A 24,357-nucleotide genomic window follows, 5' to 3' on the forward strand; every position below is an offset into this window, starting at 1 on the left:
GGTTATGATTAGGATTAGGGTTAGGGTTAGGATTAAGGTTATGATTAGGGTTAGGATTAGGGTTAGGGTTACGATTAGGGTTAGGGTTAGGGTTAGGATTAGGGTTATGATTAGGGTTAGGGTTACGATTAGGGTTAGGGTTATGATTATGATTAGGGTTAGGGTTATGACTAGGGTTAGGGTTATGATAGGGTTAGGGTTATGATAGGGTTAGGGTTAGGGTTATGATTAGGGTTAGGGTTAGGGTTATGATTAGGGTTAGGGTTAGGGTTATGACTAGGGTTAGGGTTATGATAGGGTTAGGGTTATGATTAGGGTTAGGGTTAGGGTTATGACTAGGGTTAGGGTTATGACTAGGGTTAGGGTTATGATAGGGTTAGGGTTATGATTAGAGTTAGGGTAAGGGTTATGATAGGGTTAGGGTTATGATTAGAGTTAGGGTTAGGGTTATGATTAGGGTTAGGGTTAGGGTTAGAGTTAGGGTTAGGGTTAGGGTTAGGATTAGGGTTAGGGTTACGATTAGGGTTAGGGTTACGATTAGGGTTAGGGTTAGGGTTAGAGTTAGGGTTAGGGTTAGGATTAGGGTTAGGGTTAGGGTTAGGGTTAGAGTTAGGGTTAGGGTTAGGATTAGGGTTAGGGTTACGATTAGGGTTAGGGTTAGGGTTAGGATTAGGGTTAGGGTTACGATTAGGGTTAGGGTTATGATTATGATTAGGGTTAGGGTTATGACTAGGGTTAGGGTTATGATAGGGTTAGGGTTATGATCAGGGTTAGGGTTATGATTAGGGTTAGATTTTTGTGATTAGGGTTAGGGTTAGGGTTACGATTAGGGTTAGGGTTACGATTAGGGTTAGGGTTATGATTAGGGTTAGGGTTAGGGTTAGGTTTATGATTAGGGTTAGGTTTATGATTAGGGTTAGGGTTATGATTAGGGTTAGGATTATGACTAGGATAGGGTTATGATTAGGTTTAGGGTTAGGGTTAGGTTTATGATTACGGTTAGGTTTATGATTAGGGTTAGGGTTAGGGTTATGGTTATGATTAGGGTTAGGATTATGACTAGGATTAGGGTTATGATTAGGTTTAGGGTTAGGGTTAGGGTTATGATTAGGGTTATGTTTTTTTTAGAGAAAGACAGTACTGGACAATGCACCTGCCTGTCGTTGTCAATCGGCGAAGGTGCTGAACAGGGGTGCGTCTCGTTCGGCTAGAAGTGAAGCTTCCACCAAAGCGTCTGCCCCCTGGTAGCTGGCTGCAGTATAGTTCAGAAATTCTGTCTCCCAGAATTCATTTGAATGGGGCTGCAGTCACGCTTTAAAAAAAAAAACATGTCGTACAAATGTTTCTCACATCCGTATGCTGTGGTGATATGTAGTTATTATTTGACTATTTTGTGTCCAAGGTCTCTTTTTTCTGAAAAGTCAATTTTTTCGTTAGTTATCAGAGGCTAAAAAACGGGGTTTTACTTTCGGATTCACTTTGATTGACAGCTGCCGTAGAGGGAAACTCCATAGGATCTTGTGACGCTACGCTGTAGGACGGAGCTCGTTACCGTGCCGACACAGAAATTACCGCGGCAACCACAGAAATTCTGTGGCTTCCCAGACTCTGGCTGCACAATGGCTGCGCCCTGGAGCGGGGTTGGTTTCAGAACCGTACAAAGAGAAGAGGCGGATCAACGCTGTCCATTTTTATTTACAGTCTATGGTGCTGAACCATTCATCAATCCATGCAGTAGAGTGCTATGTGCTGTCCTCGGTGCAGCTGAAACATTTGAACTCGACAAGCAACCTGTTGCCTTTTATGGGATGTCTTGGATCAATAAGTGAGAATTTGTGTTTTTTATTGATAAGTAGGGGAGAAAATACATCAGCTGTTTGGCAGTTGTGAATTTGACTGTCAGAAGAGCCCCTTGAGGATGATCCGCCCCCTTTGTCCTGAGAGTCTGGCTCCGCCCCTGGTCTTACCCTGTCTTGATATTGGGTCTACGTTAATAATTTGACAGAGTATGGTCCTGCTATGTTTAAAGCGTTTTGAGATAACATGATTGATTGAATCTATCTGTGAAGTACAAGTTTGGTTCACTCTTGCCAAGCATGCTGATATATCATGCATTTTTGTTTCTCAGTTGAGATAATTGGGTTGTGTTTTTGACTCACAGTCACAGCTGATCAGTGCTCTGCAGGTGGAAGAACACATGCGTTACATCTGTAGCTGGTGCAAAAAGAGCTTTCTGATGGCAAAGTAAATCGCTGAAAAATGTCTAAATAGTGTGTGTACTTACACCAACTTCATTGTCTGGGTTTAGTTTCTTAAAATTAGCTAAATTCCGTAGTTGAGCTGACCATTGACCACCTTGCTTCTGTTCCAGTCTTCTGGCCTGTTTCTAAACAATGAATCTTAGCTGACCAGCATCTACTGTAAGTAATGCACTTTAATAGTGCCTCATACAACACCACTTAAAAAACCCATACTATCCCTTTAATATGACAAGTAATGTGAATCTTATATGACACTGTCTAGCATGTGATTGATTGTATACAGGAGTGTTCAGTGCATGAGGCGATGTTAATGAAGTAGCAGCGGACAAAAGAACACACGATGGACACAAAAAGAAAACCATCAAAAGGAAATCAATGTTTTTAATGTGCAGTGAGAAAGTAAGGGCAACTGATAATGATTGTGTTTCTATAAAGATAGACATTTCTTTCCAAGTGAAAATTGTGTTTATATATTTATATAAATATCTATATTATATATAGAATACATATCTATTTGCTATGCATACTCAAAAATCACACCTTCAAATATATTTAAAAAGTCTGTCAAAACACAAATGTATTCTTTTCTTTCCTTAAACATGAACTATCCATATGAACCAAAGGATGGGAAGAATATTATGTTTGAAAAACCAAAACATTGAAAATGCTTTACTTCTGAATCTCAAACAGAGAGGACATATTTTTTCATGTGGGATTCAAAAGCCACCTTAATCTCTTAACAAACCAGGAACCACGTTGCAAGTGTACAAAACCAGCATAACACTTATACACAAATCCCCGTCCTGTGGTGGATGAAATGCAAATAAGTATGACTTCTCAAGCAAACTCTTTTCTGTTATAAAAATAGAATTCTTTTTAAAATAATCTACAGATTTCTTTTTAAGGTGAGGCATTTCACTATCACTCTAAAACAGCAAGGCTGTTTGTTTCAATAGAAAATATGAAGCTTTAGAGAGAGCTCTGCCAGTCTGTCGTTCTGATTGGAGAGGACAAGCGTGGCCCCCCCAACCGCTCCTCCTCCTCGGTCCCACAAGACGGTGTGTATTTGCCAGCTCCTCCTTCTTTTTGCATATTCTATGATTTTTTAAAAGAGAGTTTCCTTTTAAACTAGATACACCTTTTACAGGTAAACAAAAAGAAGTTTCAGCTCCTCGAAGCTCCTGAAATGTCCAGGCAATTCCAGATAAGTGTTAAAAAATGTTCTCTTAAACTACACAAAGATTAAAAACAAACAAACAGAAAAAACACAGCGCAGGTTGGTGACGTACTGGCTTTCAAAACGAGTGCATCGAAATAAGAATAAAAAACAAACTAAAAAGAGAAAAGAATAAAAATATGCAACTCTTTAGAACAAGTTAAAGCAAAATCCTACAGAAGAGAAGGCAACAGACAGGATTGAATAAAACAAACAAAAGAACGAAACAGGAAAACACTGATGCTACAAATAAATTGAAATATATGTACAAGACCCTGTTTTCCTTTTGTTTGAATGTATGCACATTTGTGTGTGTGTGTGTATGTGTGTGTATGCAGGTGTGTGCACAATTGCCATAGTGAGTGGAAGGAGTCCTCCCGAGTCCATTTCTCGCTAGTTGATGAAACAGTGTTTACATTTTAACTCCTGTAGTTCCAAATAGAAAGCATCCCCTGTAACAGATTGTGTCAGCTTGAAAAAGCAAGAGACACTTTGTCCAAACACCTGCTGAATTGTCATCACTCGCTGCCGCTTGATGACAGTTGGAATCAAATAGATTTCTCGGTAATCTCGACCATAAGCTGCGTCCCTACGAGCTACCAGACAGAGCTGAGCTGTGTCTGAGCCTGGCTGATCTTCCTGCTCTGGTGCTGAGTCTGACCATCACTACCAGATGACGCTGGAGATGCTGGTTTCTCTGGGCAGCAGAGGGAGCATGGCGTTGTTAGCGTGCGCCTCCTCCAGGCTGTGCTCTCGGCTCTTCCCCGGTGGCCTCTGTCCGTTCAGCAGTGTGAGCGGGATGTTGCAGTAGGTGTGCTGGTTCCCCAGAGAAGACAGAGGTGGCAGGGTCCCTCCAGGGGGTAAGTCATACTCGTAGCTGCGGTAGTAGTGTTTCTGCCTCATGGTGGTGTGGTAGGTGTTGTGGAAGGAGGAGCGCAGCTCAGGGTGGGCGGTGGCCATGGCGGTGGAGGTGGCCGCTGCCATGGAGATGGCGGAGACGGTCTGAAGCTCTCCGAAGGGGCCCTGCTCGCTGACGTCCAGCGCCGGCTCGTGGGTGAGCATGGGCTCTGTGCGCCGGAACGGCATCTCGTACTGCAGCTGCTTCCAGAACTTGGAGCTGAGCTTGTTGCTCTTGGGGCCGCGCCACTTGATGACAGTGAGGGTTTTAATGGTATGCTTGAGAGCCTCCACTTCTTGGTAGTTCATGATGCCGCGCAACTCGGCACACTCGATCAGGATGACTTTGATCTCGCCAGTCACAAGCATGTTGCGCAGCCGCGTCTCCAGCTCAAAGATGCTCCAGCCTCGCCGCACCACATAGTTGGGTGTCATAACTATAATGAGGCGTTTGCTCTGGTCCACACAGCGAGCTACATCCTCTATGTAGGCTGCACGGAGGAAGAGGGAAGAAAGCACAGGGTGAGAAACAGGAGTGGCTGATTAGTTTAGTAACATACAGTACAGTCTGTCTGTGTTAAACTGCAGATGACATGGCTAGAACACTTAACATTGATGGATGAACAGACAACAACAGACACAAAACACAAGACAATGACACGTTGCTTTTGCTTTCCACCTCTAGTATCTGATCTAATCCACTCATTTTAGTCTGCAGCTTGAATTGTATAGAGAAAATACAGCCCTAGTGTGTGTTTGTGTGTGTGAGTGTGTGTGTGGCTTTTGAAAGGCAGTTTTTGCCTTTTGTTCTTGTGCAGTGTAAAGTACAATTAAATATTTACCAGCTTTCTCAAAGTTTTCCCTTTTGCAACCACTCCAATACCATTTATTATATGTAGGTTTTGCTTTTTGCAAGTTTGATAACAATGCCAATTTATAAAAATTGCATTGATCTTTTCCACAGTATCTTTACATAGAGTAAACATTTCAGACGGACATGATATGAAATTTGGGGATCGTCAATGCCCCTTCCTATCTCTCCATGCTGCCTCTTCTATGTGTTGTACTCAATGCTCTGGAGGGCAGACCCACAGACAAAGCTGAGCGCTGCACTAAATGGCTCAAGATGGCACGAAATGACTGATAAAGCTGCACAATCTACAGGATTAAGCTGAGACGCCGTCTATTGAGCCGGGGCCTGATGCTTCACGTCACACAGCAGTGCCACTCTCTAAGCGTCTCTCTGAAACTTCCTAGGAGCACGGAAATGACAGCAGCTTGTACAAGAGGAGAAGACTGATGGGCGAGTACCTCCAAAGAGTCGTGTGTCATCCTGGTAATGCTCATTGGTGAGACCTAAACATAAACATTTTAACATTCAGGTCACAGGCAGAACACAGTACAGACACAGAAACATGCTCAACACAGTCGTAACAGTGGCCTCATCTCCCCTCATTGGTCTTTTTTTTATTTATTTCACATATGATTAATCACATACCATGTTTCCCTGATTGGACATTCATCTACAGTGATTTTTCTTGGCACGGACGCTGGCGGCAATTTTCTTTTGATTAAAGGAAAGAGTCGGATCTGTCGGCAGGGCTCAGAGCCTTCACACATTTCCCACTGATGTTTAATTCTGTCTGGACCAACTAGGATGTGTTTGCGTTTTATCTGTTCCACATGAAGCCTACAGTACAAACACACAGCATCACTGCTAACTAGAGCACACTATGTACCGCTGGCACAGACGGACTACTAAGCAGAGTTAGCACGCATGAGAATATGTTCAGACAGAATTTTCATGGCTTTATTAATGCATGGATGAAAACCAGGCAGGATGATAAATTTGTTCAATATAGCAGCTCCTGGTACACACTGTTTATTTTATTCCAATATCTGTAGTACAAAAAAACAAACAAGTGTGAAATACTATGATGTGACACTACTATCAAGAGATTTGTGATGCTACAAGAAAGTTGCATGTCGAAAGGATCAGACTTAGATTTGCCTCGTCCGATTTTCAGTAAATGTACTCTGATTGCCCAAACAGCACAAAACATTGAAACACAAGACAGTGACAGTGAAAAACACAACTGAAGACAAACTTTACACAACAGACACTTAGAACTAATGAAGTTAACACACTATCTTCACTTTAGGAGCAGGACCACGCCACAACTACACCTTCAATCACCTTATGAGTCCACTTGGTTAACCCAACTGTTGGTCTTTTCTAGATTACAGACCATCCTCACAATGGATCCCAAACTGCAGAGCAATCCATCAGATCCTGGCAATGATGAGTTCCCCTCAAGGCAAAAAAATTTCAAGTGATCCCAACTGTGCAAACAGTCTGACTCTACTGGTACATTTTTGAAGTTCATATCCTTGCCATCGTTCAAAAAAGCCATTCCCATTGATGATTCATTCATTTTCCCATTAATAATTGTATGTTTAGTTTCATCCAGACATGGAAGTCAACCATGAATGCATGATAAGCCCATTCAAGAATTCTCCTGTTTCCAGTCTATAAAATCAGCCCAGTAGGTTAACCCTCCTGTTATGTTTGTTTCTCTGGAACAGCAATAATGGTCCTGGGTCAATTTGACCCAGGGCATGTTCAAATATCCAAAAGTGTCAGAACCCCAAAAAATCGCAATTAACTTAAAAAAAAAAAAAAAAAAAATCTAATTTTAACTCCATTACTAACCATTTAAATCAAGATTTGGTCCATTGGTGTTCTCACAGATCAATGAGGAAAACTCGCTTGTTTTTCATTAAAATTAATGTTAAAACTTTTTTTAACTAACATTGGAAAGACCTTTATATAAATACCAAAGTTTTACATGACATAGATTTTTGTTTAATTTATTTTACATTTTGAATTTTTTATGAAGTTATGTTGATAAATTATCACAACACCTCTTCTGTCACATGCTGCCCAGATTTTTATGCTGCATTTAGCTGGTTTTGAAAACATATATTGCCTAAAATTGACTTTAAATAGGGTCAATTTGACCCGCAACATAACAGCAGGGATAATTTGCAAGATTGGAGAGTTGCCACTTGGAATGTACTTAGAGATTCATCTTTGGTAATACTTCCTGTCCTCTTGGAAAAATGTTTCCTTCAACAACCACTACTTCCCTAAACCTAAAGACATGATCAACTATCTGTGTTACTTTTTGAATGACCTTATCTTGTGGATGTACAGAAACAATTATTGAAACCTTTAGCCTCTGTTAAATTTGGTTTCTAAATCGTTGTCATTTTCGTGTTACCTTATCACTCTGCTGTCACATCTGTTCCATGTAAAGCCGACTGACAAGAACGAAGGTGTACTCTCCCAATATTATGTTTCTGCAGAGCCAGAGGCTGAAGTTTCAGGACCGCAATTCTGGGACTGTATCTGTAAGACCCATCTGTTGTTGCAACAGTTACAGTGAAGGTTAGGGTCATGTTTGCACACTATAATGTGGTCCTTGGTGAACTAGTTGGTGCTGTTGTGGGTCTTAGAAATTCAGTCCACGAAATATGGTCCTGAATTTGCTGCTTCTTAGACTGCAGACACATGCTACAACAGCTCCATCAACAGGTTCTGTTTGCTTCAGTCTAAGGAGGTTGTTGACACTTGGCCCCTGGAGACACCAGTTAGCTGTCTTGTTCTCTGGAGCTATGACAATATCTGTGATTCATATCATTGTGGTTTCATTGGACTTTTGACCCCAGAATCAAACACTCATGTCTTACCAATACAACCAATTTCAGCCTTAACAATCAATGTGTCTTCACCTAGGTAGCCTTTTGAATACCTTTCAAGAAACGAACCTAAAGCCTTGCGCCATGAAGTCTCTAAGCCTGTTTAAACAGCTCTATTTGTTTCAAACCATATCATGTCATGAGCTGCCCCTTTAACTCTCTGAACTTCCACTCTTAAAATCTGTTCCAACATCCAGATCTGTGTGCCAATTCTTTTCTATCAAATAAGTGGGTAGCTAATGTTTTTTACCTCCCACTTTTCCTTAACCAGTAAGACCTGCTGACCAAATGTATCGGTTCCAAGTACACCAACTCTCGAGATCCACACACAAACAGGCATCTAAGTACTGGTTTCACAAGAATTTTCAGTCATTGAAATTACACGTGTAGCTTTAGAACAGTCCTGCAACTATTCTGACTTTAATATAAACAACCCAATCCTTGGTCGCTGGTCATTTTTGGCATAAGCAATAACGTCAACCATCCTCATGCTCATCACAGCTTCATTTAAATTTGCTGTGTCCAGAATTTGCTTGTGTGACCCTACTGCCAAGATGAAGCCTGAGACTACTCTGTCATGTTTAACCTAATTTCTGAGATCCATTTGTCCATCCTCCTCATCAAACTTTGGATCATTTCATTCCCAACCTTTCAACCCTCATTGTTGTGGCGTGGTCCTTGCTAGAAAAATGACAACGTAGAACAAATGAGCCAAACACTGTAGCAACTACAGTACATGAGCAACAATAAACACCTTCAGGCTCCAGTACAAAAAGGTAGAGGAATATGTGTGCGAGCATGAAGACACAGATAGTCACGGTGCTTACTTCCAGTTGGTATGAGGTCCCGATCTGGGATGAAGAGCTTGTAGCCGTAATGTTTCTCGAGGACGTCGGGGAGGATCTCCAGTGCAAAGCGTTCCTCCTCTCTGGTTTCCTGACTCCACTGGTCAGGGTCCACTTTGGTGTAGGACAGGTATGCATCGTAGTCTTTGTTTTCTGAGGAATAAAGAGAAACAAGAAGGAACGGTTCATAAGAAGATAAACTTAAAGACTCAAATGCTAAATGTGCTTTGGGTGCGCGGTTCTTTGTCAATCACAAAGTTTGCTGCCTGAAAAGAAAAAACTCAACTCAAAGATTTCTGTAAGAAGCTGCTGTAACTGTTATTTTTTCTTTTGGTTGAATAAGTGCATTTAGTATTCAGATCTTGATGTTTTGCCATTAGATCAAAGAGTAGACCAGTGGTGTTGGGTGAATACAGCAAGGCTAATATTCACCAGCTTGAGGTTAGGTTAACAATTTGCAAATGCTCAAATTTATCCACAAATACATACACAGATTTGTGCCCAGATCCACAAATGCAAATTCAAATATACAAATGTGTTTGTAAATCCAAACAGAGTTATTACTTGTAGAAAAGTCAAAGTTTTTTGCTCCAAAAGCTGAAAATACACTCAAGTCACAGTTTCAGCTGAGGAAGGCCTCTCAATAGATAAAGTCAGAATGACAGGAAACGTCACACTGAGGGGGACCAGGTGATTCAACCAGGTAGCAAAAGTTGTCTTGGAATGACACTTGACTTTGATCAGTCGTCAAGTTTTTTTTAAGTATGGACATTAGACGACTGTATCTATTGTTGCTGTCTGTTTCACGTGACTTTTGCTACAGTTCTGTTGTGGAAGACCCAAGTGGCAACCTCCGGTCTAAAAATATGAGTCCAATGCGGAGTGTTATAAACTGCAGTTCATCAAGGATACGCTTGAGGCTGGCTCTGGAAGTACTGGAAACCACATACACACCAATTCATTTTTTTGTAACGCGGCAATTTCGAAGATATTGAGATTACAAGTCTTCCAATGAGAGGCACAGCTGCCTGCAGGAACACTGTAGCTGTTTGCTAGGAGGCTCAAAGCCCGCCTCTTTACATCACAATCGCTCGACAGCAGCAATATGGCTACCGCTCAAAACAACGCTTCAAAAACAGATGGGTGACGTCACGGATTCTACGTCCATATTCTATACAGTCTATGGGAAGAACTGTAGCAAAGACTGCATGAGTCATGATCTGTAAATCTGTAACACGATAAAAAAAATGCATGTAATAAGGGTTTGTTTGCCTTGAACTCGGGCTCACAGGCTCACCATGTCTTACATTAGTCAGCCCAGCCTTGCTGGTGTTTTGAGGAGTCATTTAATCCAACCAGCTGCCCATTAAATTTATTCACATAATAGTTTATCACTGTTTTTCTTTGAATGCATGATTATGACACAGTGAGGGAGAAAAGAAAGTAAAAAAAAGGAGATGCCAGCCTGTTGTGCTTTGCTAGGTATCCCAGAATAGAATAGCATAGCTATTCAAGGCATTTGTGGATCTGCTTACGCATTTGCAGTTCTTTTTTGTAACGATATTGGCTCCATACTAAAGCATCCTAAATAGTAACAAAGTGGCCTAGATTGCAAAAGAGCTGCTAACCAGAGATACATACATAAGAGCATTTGGACAATATCTTATAGCTATATAGCTTATATGAGAAAAAAAAAATGGGGGAGATACAAAAATACTCAAACCAACATTGAAGCCCAACCCCCTTTCTTACTTCTAAATGATTTCCCTGAAGACAAAGGGAAGGCAGAAAGTAGACAAAGGGAAAGAAGCAGCAGTGGTGGCGCATTCAGTAATTCCTAGTCATTATGCTCTATAGAAACTGGAGTGTGGGCCAGCCAAAAAGGGGAACACACTCTTTTTCATATCTTCTCTGAGGAGCACACGCAGCTTTGAAACTCACTGGAAGGGGCCATGGCTGTGCTCGACAGGATCCCAACATCAAACACGGCTTTCAAATTAGCGTACCAACCTCGCAAATTAACCACCTAGCAAACTTGCGAAAATCAGAAACAGCTTGTATTGCCGGTCCCTGTCGGTATGACTTAATCATGTGGAAGTTTGAATCAACAAAACACTGTGTAATAGATAATTCATGCAATTGTAGAAGCAATCCACTTGCTCAGAAATGAGTTCAGACTTTGCAGATTTTTTGAAAAGGAAGCACAAAGAGACAAATTACAGAGTTAAAAAGGGGAGATACTGGGACACGAACAGAGGAGTCCGTCTCTGAAGCAAAAGTTAACTATGTTCTGTAGAGAAAACAAAAAGTTTCCCTCCAATCTCAGGCTGTTTATGCCCCTATTTGTCGCACTGGGAAGGAGCTCTGAGCCTTCCTATTCCCTATTTCTTGCTATCAGGCCTTCGACGGCAGAGGGTGGGCGTCATTCCATGACATATTGAGACTGATCTCTTTTTAAATGGGCAACAAATTGAAAATCTGTCTCCTCTCTTCCCTATGCAGCAATGTACACACACGGTCACGTGCACCTTGACACCAGCAGCTGAGAGATGGTGAGAGAGAAGGGGGGGGGGACTGAGCAGCCGTCACTGAGACAGGACAGGAGACGACATTCAAATCTACCAAGGAGTCTGTTATGGATAGCGGCTCTGACAGAACAGGCGTGCTCACAGACACACACACAAAAACCTTTTACTCATGGGTAAAGAAAACAGAACCTTTTCACATCAATCAAAACAAACCCCAAAACAGGCAGAAACACATCATCTACCTGCTTGACATCAAATTTAGATGAAAAAAACAAAACAAAAGCGAGAACAAGTTGGAGGTAAAAAGGCTTCAGGCAGAAACAGAGCAATGCTTTGTGCTTTTTCTTTACCTCCGTCCACGTCCTCGCTGCCAAAGTGCCTCCTATAGAACAGCATCAGCTCGATCTTGTAGCATTTGTAGAGGGAGATGAGGAAGATGAGTAGCAGCAGGATCGCTCCCAGCCCGCCTGCCAACTCCACAGTGTACATGAGCTCTGCTGAGGACGACACAGACACATACACACCAGATAATAAATAGAAATGTTAAGACTGGTGTTTAAACTTTATTTACAGTAGCGTAATAAGAACGGATAAAACAAGACATGTTTCTGCTCCACATTGGACCTCTAAGTGATTTTTTCTTCATCGTTTCCCGGTTAAACTCTCACACTTACAGCCACATTTACATCTGCAGGAAGGCTTGACTAGCTCAGAGTGGAGCAGCATCAATCTTCAGATGAGAAGAGACGTGGAGCTCATAATGACTTCAGGAAATATGAGAGGGTAGAGTGCAGGGAGACATGGGAAGTGAAAAAAAAAAGGAGATGATGCGAAATTGGGTTCATTTCTTCATAGCAGAGCGGCGCAGCGATCACACCGCTCTGCACCGCTTCTGTCATCCACAGCAGGACAAACCTGGACATGGATGGAGGGCTTTTCAAAACGAAGAGGCTGCAGTTCACTCATATCACTTACTCTCCTCTCGATCACACCTCCCCCCCTAACTCTCTGGCTTCTCCTCCCCCACTCTTTACTTTCTTTCCTCAGTCCTCCATTCATTTGTCTTCTCTATTATCTCCTCTCCATCTCCCCAGAGATCTAGCAAGGGAGGGATGAGTTATGTTGTGTATAAAAGCAGCATTTACCTGGTTGGCTGAGATACCTTATATTCCTGTCACTGTGAGCGGGGGACTCAATGAGGTTACCATGACAACCACGAAGCACCCTCTATATTACCACAGGTATGTGTACTGCAAAGAAACACATCTTCCCAGGTCATAACAGCATCAGTATCTTATTATTGAGACTTATTTCTGTTATTACAACATGGTCAAGTCGTAGCAGTGACCATTTTCTCATAATCCTTTTTTTCTGTGAGTTTATGGAAAAATGTAGAAGCATTTCTCAATCAAGTACTGAAAACCAAGTTGCTGTTGAGCCCTACGCTTTGCATTTTAGGTGTAATAACAGAGGGGGTTAGAATATTACATCGCCAGACTCTGTGGTGTAGATTGGCCCTTATCACAGGGTGTAGGATTTTGCTCAGACACTGGAAAACTAAAAGTAGCATCTCTTTTAATGAATGGCTGGGAGAAATTACCAAAATATGGTGTTGCTCATATTAGTACAAGTTAATAACCGCCGTCAAGGGGTTTTGACCAATCAGAATCAAGCATCTTACATAGTCGGATGACCAATTAGAAAGCTGGGTAATAAAGAAATTTAAAAGGACTTGTTATGGGTTACTTTACAACAACTTTATAAAAGATGTATCATCCGGGGAGGGTTACATCAGCACAAAAGCATCCTGGGAGAAAAAATATGCAGTGTAGTAAACACACATAAACTGTTGATCATTCAGGTGTGAGCTTTTTGTCTTAGGAATACCAGCATTATTTTTCCTTCCTCCAGGTAAAGGACATGAATATAGTGTTGAGTTTTAGTCCATGTGCAGGAAGGAAAACATTGTCTACCACAAAGACTAGTAATTCTAACCTCACAAAACACTTCACCTAACAACACACTTCTACATTTCCAGAGAGCCACGCCGGCACTGCAACAAACAGTGACCCAGTAACTTTCAAAACACAGATTATTGTAAATCTCATGTTTGGCATCTCAGATGCTGCCATGTTTGTTCTTTAGAGCCTGACATAAGTGTACTTAGCTGAAGAGGTTGAGATTGAGGACGTTAAGATCCTTGTCTTAAAATAAGCTGAGACAATGATGAGTAGAGAGCCAGCAGCACCCACCTGTCAGTTAAAGAAGAAGCCTCCTTAATAATGAATAGATTCAAGGCTCAGTATTATTAAAATTGACGTTAAAAAAAAAATTCAACTCCGTTCAATGTCTCTATATGCTTCTTAGCTAAAAGTTTCACAGCTGGGGAGACCAGAACCATACTTTGCACCAGGCTTAATGTGTTTATTTCTGCAATGAAGTTAAGAATTTAACATGGGAGTCTATGGGGATTGACTCACTTCTCAAAATCTTGAGACAGTCCTTCAACCTGGACAGATAGGTTTGCTGTATCAGTGAGCTGTTTCTTTCTGAGGATTACAGTTTTATTGTTTCATCTCTGTGATGTTTATTTTTTTGCCTTCCCTCCTAACTTTTAATGATTTTTGCAAATTAACAATGATCACGCTCGCTTTCTGAGACAGAAGAAAAGGCAGCCTTCAAAGGCATTCAAAAAACCTGCTGCAGGGCTTATGAGTGATGCATTCTGGGAGGGGAAACATGAAATAAACATCAGAATAATATCAGAGACGGAGAGAGAGAGAGGGAGTGAGCAGGAGAGAGAAAGCTTGACTTGAAGATTTCCTCAGCATCCCTTTCCACTTGAAAATGCCGATCTGACGGAGGCAGTCAAAATGAAACTGTCTGTCTACAAAGATGACTCAAAAGGAATCAGGCCGTCTGAGAACATGGTCACAGAGACAGGGATTAAAGCGGGGTGACAGACAGATAAAGTCTTAAAATGTAATTGTATGCTGAATTTATTGGCCTGTTGGGAAAAGCTAAGGACCAATTTGCTGTTTAAACAGCCATCAAATTACCTCTCTTTGCTGGGTGACAACCAGTGCATGAAAAGAGCTTCAGACAAGTCATGCTAGAGAGCCAAAATAGTAACACAGCTGCTGAAGCACATGTAGGAAGAAAAGATGGAGCTCGAGCACAGATTGCTAACACAAGCATGGATGAAGAGAGAAAGGAACAATGGACCAGCAAAGAAAAACAAATGGATTCAGTTAGAGAGTGATGAAAAGTCTTTGGGGTATGAAGTGTTACTCATCCTGATAGAAGAAAAGTACAACAACTTTAGTGATCACCATCAAACTTTTAACCTCACAAGAGTTGTTTGTTGTCCACTGAGGCGCAGCAGAAACAAGCTGTATTCCAATAATTATGTACAGTCTTATAAAGTATACAGTATAATATTATCTGTACTGTTCAGGGCCGTTTGGGCTTAGTTAAACTGAACAAGGCAGCTAACGCTATGAAGCCAAACCTTGTTCACAACACACAGAACTTTATTTAAGATCCTGCTGGAGATCATAGCTCCCACATATTTGAAAGTATATCAGATTAAAGTTTAAGGAAATGTCTACAAAATTATGCATAAGAAGACATCTAGAATATTTCCATTTGATGAAATGGGGTTGCAAGGCTTTGAATATTTCATTCATCTCATAGATTTAATGAAGAGCTGGAAAAAGCAAATACAGAATATATATGATGGTGTCATACAGAGAGATGATGTTCTGACTAATGAAAGACCACTTTTGGGAACATAAGGTGAAAAGACTGTTGATGTCAAGGGTTTAATTTATGTTGCCTCTATTATTTGTAATGTTGTTTCTGCATCTCCTTGTTTTTGAGCTCTGTCTCTACTGGTTTTGTTTTTCTAGTTGTTTGGGTCACTGCTGCATTGTTTTGTATCTTTAAGGTTGTTCTCTTGATCCCTTTAATTGTTTTGTGTCCATTTGTCAATACTTTACATCTATTTATAGTTATTTTGAGTCTCTGTTGTGTTATTTTGTTGTAAATATTCACCTCTTTAAAGTTGTTGTGTTTATCTTTGTATACATTTGTTTCTTTGAAGTGGTTTTGTGTCTTTTTGAAGTTATTTTGTCTCCTTTGTAGTTGTATTGTTTCTATTTGAAGTTACTTTGAGTCTCTTCCTGGAAATGTTGTCATCTTTTGTAGTAATTTTGTGTCTCTGTAGTTACTTTTTGTTTCTTTGTAGTAATTTAATGTCCCTTTGTAATTATTTTATTTGACCTTTAGGTATCTTTGTGCCTCTGTAGTTGATGTTGCGTCCCTCTTAATGTATTTAAGTGTGTCTTTATTGTTATTTTGTGTTTCTTTGTAGTTATTTATGTTTCTGTGCAATTATTTTATTTCACCTTTTGGTATCTTTGTGCATCTGTAGTTGATTTTGTGTCCCTTTTTTAAGTATTTAAGTGTGTCTTTATTGTTTTTATGTGTTTCTTTATTAGTTATTTATGTCTCTGTGTAATTATCTAATTTCACCTTTTGGTATCTCTGTGCCTTTGTAGTTGATTTTGTGTCTCTTTGTGGTTATTATGGGTCTTTTTGTAGTTATTTTATGTCTCTGTTGTGTTTTTTTGTCTTTTGGGAAATATTTCTTCATCTATTTTAAGTATTTAAGTGTCTCTTTCTGTGTTTCCATGTAGTGATTAAGTTTCTCCCTGTGGTTATTGAGTGTCTCTCTTCAGTTATTTCGGGTCTCCTTGCAGTTATTTTGTGAGTCTTTGTGATTCATCAGTGTCTCTTTGGTTATTTCTATTTATTTCTCTTTGAGGTTATTTCTCCTGTGGTTCTGTCTCTGTCTCTTAGTGGCAGATTTCTGTCCTTTTTCATTTATTATACACATCTTTTGGTTGCTTCGCACCTCTCTTGGTTGCAGTGTGAAATGTTAAAGAGCTCTTACCGCGCCTGAGGAGCTGGATGGTAGCTTGGCGTCGACCGTTTCCATTTTCCACATAACATGAATAATTTCCCAGGTCCTCCTCCTCCAAGGAGTCAATAGTCAAGGAAATGGCCACTTCCTGTTCGCCCAGGTGCTCCTTAACAATCCTGCGAGACACACAAGCAAAAACTTACTTCACAGTACATAGATAACTTACTTCACTTCATAAAGCGTCAAGTGTCATGATCCGTTTTGTAGCACTTAGCCTACAGAACATATTGCGTTTCAATTCACAAAGTTAAACCATAAAATGCCCTTGAGCAGTGTATTTCAGTGCAACTGTACCTTCGTGAAGCCTCTTCTGTGTTACTGTAAGCACTCCACTGTATGTTAATTTTCTTCCTCTGCACTCAAAACATATGAGAAATGAAAATCAATAAGGGCTCTTCCTTAGAGTGTGGGTTGTGGGGGGGAATCAAATAATGGCGATCAGAAGAGAATCTTTTTATAGCGGCTGCCATGGTAACGGAGAGAAGGAGAGAAAGTAATATTCCATAAAGTAAATGAGTGTCCCCCCCGCTGGGCTGGTTGAGGTTGATGGAGGAGAGAACAGGGAGATAATGCTTCCTCATACCTTCGATGCACTACTTAGCCCACTTTTACAGCACCCTCAGCACAAATGACACTTTGGAGGAAACAAAGTGCAAATGAGAGAAAGATCCCCTCTGTTTGTACTGTATGTGTTGATGATGGTGGAGGAGTGGAATGAGGCAAAAGATTGAGAGTGTGAATCTGTGAGTGTGTCGAGGGATAATGACTTTCAAGTATCGCTCTTCTCTCGCGCCTTCAAGCCGCTAAACCGCACATAAGGACAGCTCGTTGGGGAGATTTGGCATCTGTAATTGAAAGTGTATCATGGGCTTTTCATGGAGAGGCTGAGGCAGGGCTGATGATGTTTGTAGTTTCAGCTGAGTTTGTTGTGCAATAAGGGTGGGGAAGAGCTAGGAGCACTGGGAGAAGGAGGCATGGGAATAATTCATGTCTCTCCTGGGAGGGGAGCGCACTTTGAAGCCTCCAATTTCGCATTATCACACTGTATGAGCCAACAGAGCTCGCTGCCATACAACCTGATGAATAATGACCAACGCTGCTCAAACGTGAGCTTCAAACAGAGATGATGAGGACCTTAAGTTAGAGGAGGGGGAAAACAAGGTCCAGGTGAAGCAAGGAGACACAGATGGGAGCTGAATAACAGCTAATAACGCAGCAAGCGTGAGTTAAAAGTGATTATTAACCGTACAAGACCGTGAGTAGCTGCTCTACAGCAACATGTTCACTGGTGAATCACATCAAATTTATATCATCTCATATAAATCTTTAAAACTCTGAGTAAAAATGATTTTCTTTCAACATGACTGACTTTATTAATATAGAGTTAGTCAAATCCTTATGTATCCTACAGCTACAACTACAGCTGCAGGCGCTTATCTCTCCCTTTTCAGCAGCTTGACTCCTGAAGTTGCTCATTTAGCCAACAATTTCCAACCAACTCACTCATTAGGCCCATGTTTCCATCTTAAACCTTAAAAACTCAAACATAAAAGTTCAAAAACACATTGATCATATTCTTAAGAATTCTGAACCATTATATTTTATATATTGTAGTGGCTTGCTCTTGCCAATGGAAACAAAACCTATAAGCCACTGAGGGGCTGCTTTTAGTGGCGGTTCTAGACCAATTTCACTGGGGGGGGCAGGCTGGGGCCAAGGGTGTTGTCAGAGGGACACATTCAACCCTTACAGAAGAGACTGAGAAGGGCGAGGACCGGCTGAGAACAAACTGTCAAATCATCAATGCATCCCTATATACTAGACATATACTACTGTGTTCTATATAAAATGCAGACTGACAGCAGCTGTTTGGCTGTTCACACTCAACATGAGTCCCTTAGCGCTCTGAGGGCCTGATCTACTAAGATCCCAAATAACGAGCGCTAATTTGCGTGTGCAAATAATAATTTTGCACGTGCTATTTCTGGGCGTGTTGCGGGTTATCTACTAAGACTGTGTGCGCAAATGATAACGAGTGCAAAAGTGGTGCAGACCGCCCTATTTTACGAGGATTTTGCGTGTGCTATCGGCTGTCACCATGGAGAGTTTGAGAGAGCAGAGTGGGAGTCCATCTGTGAAAAGGTGAATGATGTGAGAAAAAACAGAAGATCTGCCAATGAAATAAACGCATCTACTCTACTCCAAAACACATTGAGATCACATTGCGTGTGCTAAATGATTTCATTTGCATCTCCTCCTCCCAGTATTTTGCGCGTCCTAATGATCTACATGTATTCTGCATATTCATGAAGGCAAACACGCTAAATGATTTGCGAGTGCTATTTTGCTCATTTGAAAGACGCAATCCTCTGTGCTCCCGGTTAGTACGTCAGCTTTGCGCGCGCTATCAAGTTTGCACGTGTTTTTATACACGCAAACCTTTAGTAGATCGGGCCCTAAGGGACTGGAACCAAGTGCCACAGGCATGTGTTCCGCCTGTAACATCGGCACTATACCAAAGCTATTTTTATTGTGTAATATTTGTTTGGTGTGGAGGGGGGCCACAGGGGGGGTCCAGGTTCAGTTTTACAGGGGGCATTGGCCCCTGTTGGCCCCTCCCCAGAACCGCCACTGGCTGCTTTACCAGGACTGTCCTCGTGCAGGATGAATGAATGACGTCCAAAAATGTATTTTACATCGACATACAATAAAGGCTCAGCGGATCAATCCACACTTACATCCACTATGAACTTGCAGAATTGACAGGCATAAAGCTATTGTGCACGAAAGGATGACGAAGACAACGACGACGGTGGTCAAAAACTGTTTGCTACCCGGTAGGCAGCTCACCTGCCACTAATTGGGTCTTCTTCTCTATGCTTTCTACACCTGGCTTTCTACACCCGCCACCTACACAAGTGCATCAAACAAAGTAAAACAGTCCAAACATAACATCGACACACATATGGCTCTAACATATATACTTTTGCTAATTTAGTAGCAGGTGATAACCTCATCTCCCTAGCAAAACCTCCGTTTTCTTATTCCTTCCTCTTGTACATTTAATTAAAACGATTCCAATAAGTTTGAGTACATCACTCCAACTAAATTTAGTCAATTGCAAATTGATTAACTTCTTTAGCTGAGCAAGATTTGTTTTGCTGATTTATTTATCTTTGCATGCCACTATGCTAATGTCTAGTTATCTATTTATTAGAAGTTAAAGTAGATGTAATCAGTGGAGATAAGCCTCTCAGGTTACACCACGCCTGGCCAACCCTACAAAATTCAGTGCCCCAGTTTCGCCACCCGAGTCAAGAAAGTCTGGCTCCACTCCACAACTGCAAATATCTTAGCTAAATGAGTAAATGTGAACATTACAAGACCGTGTACAACTGCAGCTAATGTAAAACATCCCTTCACTGTTGATTCTGATAAGTGAAGTATAAAAAAATCTTTGAAAACTTAGAAATCTCTTTGTGACATTGAGTGTAACCTATAAAGAGCTGGCCAACTGAATAAAATGCATCCTTAAGGTTCAGCTACAGGCGCTAATCTCTCCACCCTCATTTAATCTGTCACTAAGTCTATCTTCACATATTACACCTGCTAAAAACCAACTGAACAGGTTCAATAACAAATCAATCATCTTTTTTACTCTGAGCAAAGCTTGCTAATTTATTATTCTCTGCATGCTATGCTAATGTTCAGCATACGTGCGTGGTTAACAGATGGAAGATAAAAGATAGCTTAAAAACACAACGAACTGAAGGGTAAATTTAAACTGTTCATGGCTGCTTTAAGATGCATCACACACAAATAATTCCTTTACTTGTGCCATGTTTAGCTACCTGCTGATATCAACACTAAAGGAAAATGTGTGCTTGACTGAGTTTGTCATCAAAAAGTTAGCCCAGAGTCCTCCAGCTTTAGCTACAGGTGCTAACCTTTCCCTTATTGTTAGCAGAACCTCTGTTTGCTAATCTAGTGAGCTATTCCCAGGAGTTTTTTTTATACTTTGAATTCAAATTTAATCCACAAAACACTAACTGAACTGGTACAGTAACACATCTATCACCTTCTTAAAATGCTGAGGAAGGTTTGGTTTGCCATTTTCTCAGTCTCTGTGTTCTACGCTAACTGAACCAGCCAGTATATAGCTTTAGCTAACACAAGATGTTCCATCTAGGGTTGTCAACTGTCCCGTATTAGCCAAGACATCCCGTATATTGGGCTGAATTAGTTGGTTTCATACGTGACCTCAATTGTCCCGTATACTGACTATTAACTCTTGTAAACACAGCAGACTGCACTCTACAGATCCTAGATCAGATAAAACGGGAGTGGCAGATCATGTTCCAATTGTACCACCTGTCATTCAATCACAGGCCCCCCTCACACGCATCAGTTGTATCCAGCGCAAATGCACCAAGTCCTGCTAAAACTCTGGCTGTGCAAAAGGACAAAAGACTGTTGGAGTAAGTCAAGAGCAGCAAATAGCATCCATGGAAAAAGTCAATTTGGTGAGTCATACTTCCCTTTGAATTTATTTTTTCTTTTGCCTGTTTTTTTGATGAAAAGAGACAAATTGTGGTTTCTTTGAGGTTTATTCATATGAGGTGACATAATGATACAGTAAGGATTAAAGGGAATATACACACTTTCTGCATTTCCAGTTGAATCAGAATATGAATATATGCTGAATTCACACACCATGCTCACACCACCATGGCACTGTGCACCTGTCCCTTATTTAGTAGTGAGCAAGTTGGTAACACTAGTTCAATCACTGTTGAATCTGATAAGATTGGTTAAATTTTAAATACATCTCTAAAAACTCATTTCTTTTTTGCTTGATTGAGTCTATCAACAAGGTCAGTCAAATGGCTAAAATAGACTTGAAGCTTTATCTTCAGGCTCTAATAACTCATTCCCTGTTAGCATAAACCTTTGTGTTTGCTCCTTTAGTGAATTCTTTAACACATATCCATTTCTGTTGTCAATTTATTTCAGAGAACACCTCCAGAAACTCACCAACAGAGCTGAGCTGGCTAATAGCAAATCGAAACCTTTTTTTTATTATGCTAAGATTTGATTTGCTAATTTCTTCATCTCTGTATGCTATGCTTATGTCCAGTCATCCATGCTATGATAACAACAATAGCTCCTGTCCCACTTGCACAAATGAGAATTTATGGGTTTGGGTTGCCATAGAAATGAACTCCTCTGAATCAATAGGCTCACTGTTGGGTAAATAAAAGCCTGCAGAAACTCTGAGCTCGGGGTATGAGTGCTTGTATCTTAGCTGAAGTTTGACGGCAGATGCATTAGTAATAAAGCTATAAGTGTGTAGGTGCAGGCCTGAAGAAGAGAGGCAACCTATAGAAACATGTATCATCTAAAAAAGACGAGTTTGGCTGCAGGGTGAGCACAGATTTGTTCATGTTTTTCCTTTTATTCTCCATTGCCTCCCATCTCTGCTCGACCTGTATATACTTCTGACACTATGGAGGGAAAATCAAGGCAGCAATAACTGGATGAGAAAAAGCTTATGGCAGCAACATCAGCAAGATCAAATACATTATTGATCTGCTGCATGAATTATCGGTATGAATTATTGAAATGATAACCCCATGGCTGGTGAGAGGGGGAATCCTGGAGTCAGGGAGTAGTGGAGGATGAGAGGAAGACAAAGAAAAAGACAGACAGGAAAGCTGGTGCTTAAAATGAGATTTGTTTCTGCTGCATGTTTATATCAGCGCACAAGCAAACTCGCTATCACAAATGTGTCTTCTTTACTTTCCTCCTCAGTGACTTGTACCATATTTCTTACTCTTTCCACTTCCTCCCTGTCTGCTACCTCTCTCTTTCTTCACCCTCCCTCCCTCCCACCTCTACCTCCCCCTCAGCTCCCCGTGGCCCATCTGCATGCTGCTATAGGTGGGTGCAGTGAGGGAGATAGCGACAGCGGCGGCGGTGTGAAAAATGGCGGTTGTTAACCATCTGACAGGACTGTCTCCCCAGAGCTGCAGCCTCTCCAAACAGCCCTAATGGGAAACATGCACACGGACCAGGGAATGGACTTGTTTAAATGTGTTACATCACGAGAAGCGAGAGACATGGAAATGGGCTCCCTCTAAATGTCTTAAAGGCCTGAAAATAAGGCTTGTTGGGAAAGTTTTACAATGATGCACTGAAATAGTTTGTAAGAAAGAGGGCAAACTGCAGGGAATGCCTTTTGAAGATGTGGTCAACATTTTGCACATTTTTATTTCCTGCAGCATTTAAAAAAACACCCACATTCATGGAGACAGAAAGCAAAATACAGATTTGCTTTTTGTAAAAATGTGTTTTAAAAATGTGCTAGGTATAAACCAGAAAAAACTGGCATCTTTTTCTCTGTGGCGGATACTCAGAACTTTAGGAAACTGTGAAAAATGCTTGTCAAGGAAAGAACTGCCTGGCCTGAAAAAGAACAAATTGGTTCTCATATAACAGCTTAAAGGAGACAGAAAACTACTTTCCAACCCTGTCCAAAATACAACTAAATCGACATGAATTACTCCTAAATTCTCATCCAAACACAACACTACCTTTTCCTTTCAAGAGATATGAAGCAAACTATTCCAAACCTGCACTACTTTGAGGCATCAACAACTGAACTGCCAGGGAAGCCAGAAAAAAATCTGTGCTAGGTGTTTCCTCTGAATTAATCCATTCAAATTATATCAAAACTTGCAAATTTCAAAACATGCTGCAGCCAGTTTTGCATTTGTGTAGTTGCTTTTACTTAAGTGTGAGCAAAAAGAACTGGACCATGTTAAACAACAGATAAATAAACACAGTTAATGAAAGCCATGAACCTCAATGATAATAGTGCCAACTACATTAGCTTCCACTTTTACATCATTGCATTATGAAGATATTTTTGCACAGCATTGCTTGCGTCACATTATGCATGACACACAGCCGAGGACTAATAATGCAGCCGTGCACCCAGGGTCTCGTTTGAGAGTTTGTTTAATGCAGCACTCCACAGTGTGACGCCCCAGCATCTCTGACTGGAGTCAGCTGCAGGATTACAAACTTTTTGTTTGCTGCTTTTTTTGTGTCTTGTGGCTTGACTTTTGGACAGTGTAGCTGGTAACTGCAATGAGGCATGGGACAAATAATCAATATGAAGCTGCGGCACAACACAAGACACTGGCTCCTGTACAGGAGAGTGTAGTGATACAGTATTAAAGTCATATAGAAGGAAGAATGCTGCTTTGTTATATTCTAGGTCAGGGGTTCCCAAACTTTGCAGCCCTCGACTGTCAAAATAAAGGTGCCAAAGACTCGTGACCCACACTGTCCCTAGAAGTGATGAATGTTGCTTCATACTTCTTTAGCTGGTCTGCAGATTATAAACCTCATTATTATCATCTCTCTCTCTCTTAATCTCCCTTATCCCTCTTTCCAACCCCAGCTTGGTAGAAGCAGATGGCTGTTTAACATGAGTCTGGTTCTGCTCAAGGTTTCTCTTTTAACTTTTTTTTATTGAGTTTTCCATAGACTTAATCATGTTACATTTTGCTTGCAGCACACATTGCTGGTAAACACATACAAAACCCCCCCAAAACATAGAACAGCTGCTGCAGTATTTAAGGTTGACATTCCCCTTCCATGCCCCACCCTATCCCACCCCTTCCCACCCCAGCCCTCCCTTCAACCCCACATCCCAGATTTTACATAATATGTAAGTAAGCCAAAGGGGAAATAAGATAATTCATTAGTAAAAGTATAAATGATAATAATAAATAACTAAACACACACACACAAAATAATAATAATAATAATAATAATAATAATAATAATAATA

At 40.9% G+C, this 24,357-nt stretch overlaps 1 protein-coding gene across 2 annotated transcripts in view; it reads right to left on the reverse strand.

Annotated features, from left to right (window-relative positions):
- Positions 1-2,623: 2,623 nt before the first annotated feature.
- Positions 2,624-24,357, reverse strand: part of il1rapl1a (interleukin 1 receptor accessory protein-like 1a) — a 479,938-nt gene continuing 458,204 nt past the window's right edge. The window contains exons 11-15 of one of the 2 annotated variants that reach the window (XM_034693768.1): positions 16,467-16,612; positions 11,860-12,006; positions 8,964-9,134; positions 5,686-5,730; positions 2,714-4,865 (exon numbers count right to left, since the gene is read on the reverse strand). In XM_034693768.1, coding sequence (XP_034549659.1) covers positions 4,144-4,865; positions 5,686-5,730; positions 8,964-9,134; positions 11,860-12,006; positions 16,467-16,612 — 1,231 coding nt within the window. In that variant the 3' untranslated portion in view covers positions 2,714-4,143. Of the gene's footprint in view, positions 4,866-5,685; positions 5,731-8,963; positions 9,135-11,859; positions 12,007-16,466; positions 16,613-24,357 lie in introns of both variants that reach the window. The other variant, XM_034693769.1, reaches the window with a different exon arrangement.

This window comes from Notolabrus celidotus, chromosome 10, assembly GCF_009762535.1.
Source record: "Notolabrus celidotus isolate fNotCel1 chromosome 10, fNotCel1.pri, whole genome shotgun sequence".
Classification (NCBI taxonomy): Eukaryota; Metazoa; Chordata; class Actinopteri; order Labriformes; family Labridae; genus Notolabrus; species Notolabrus celidotus.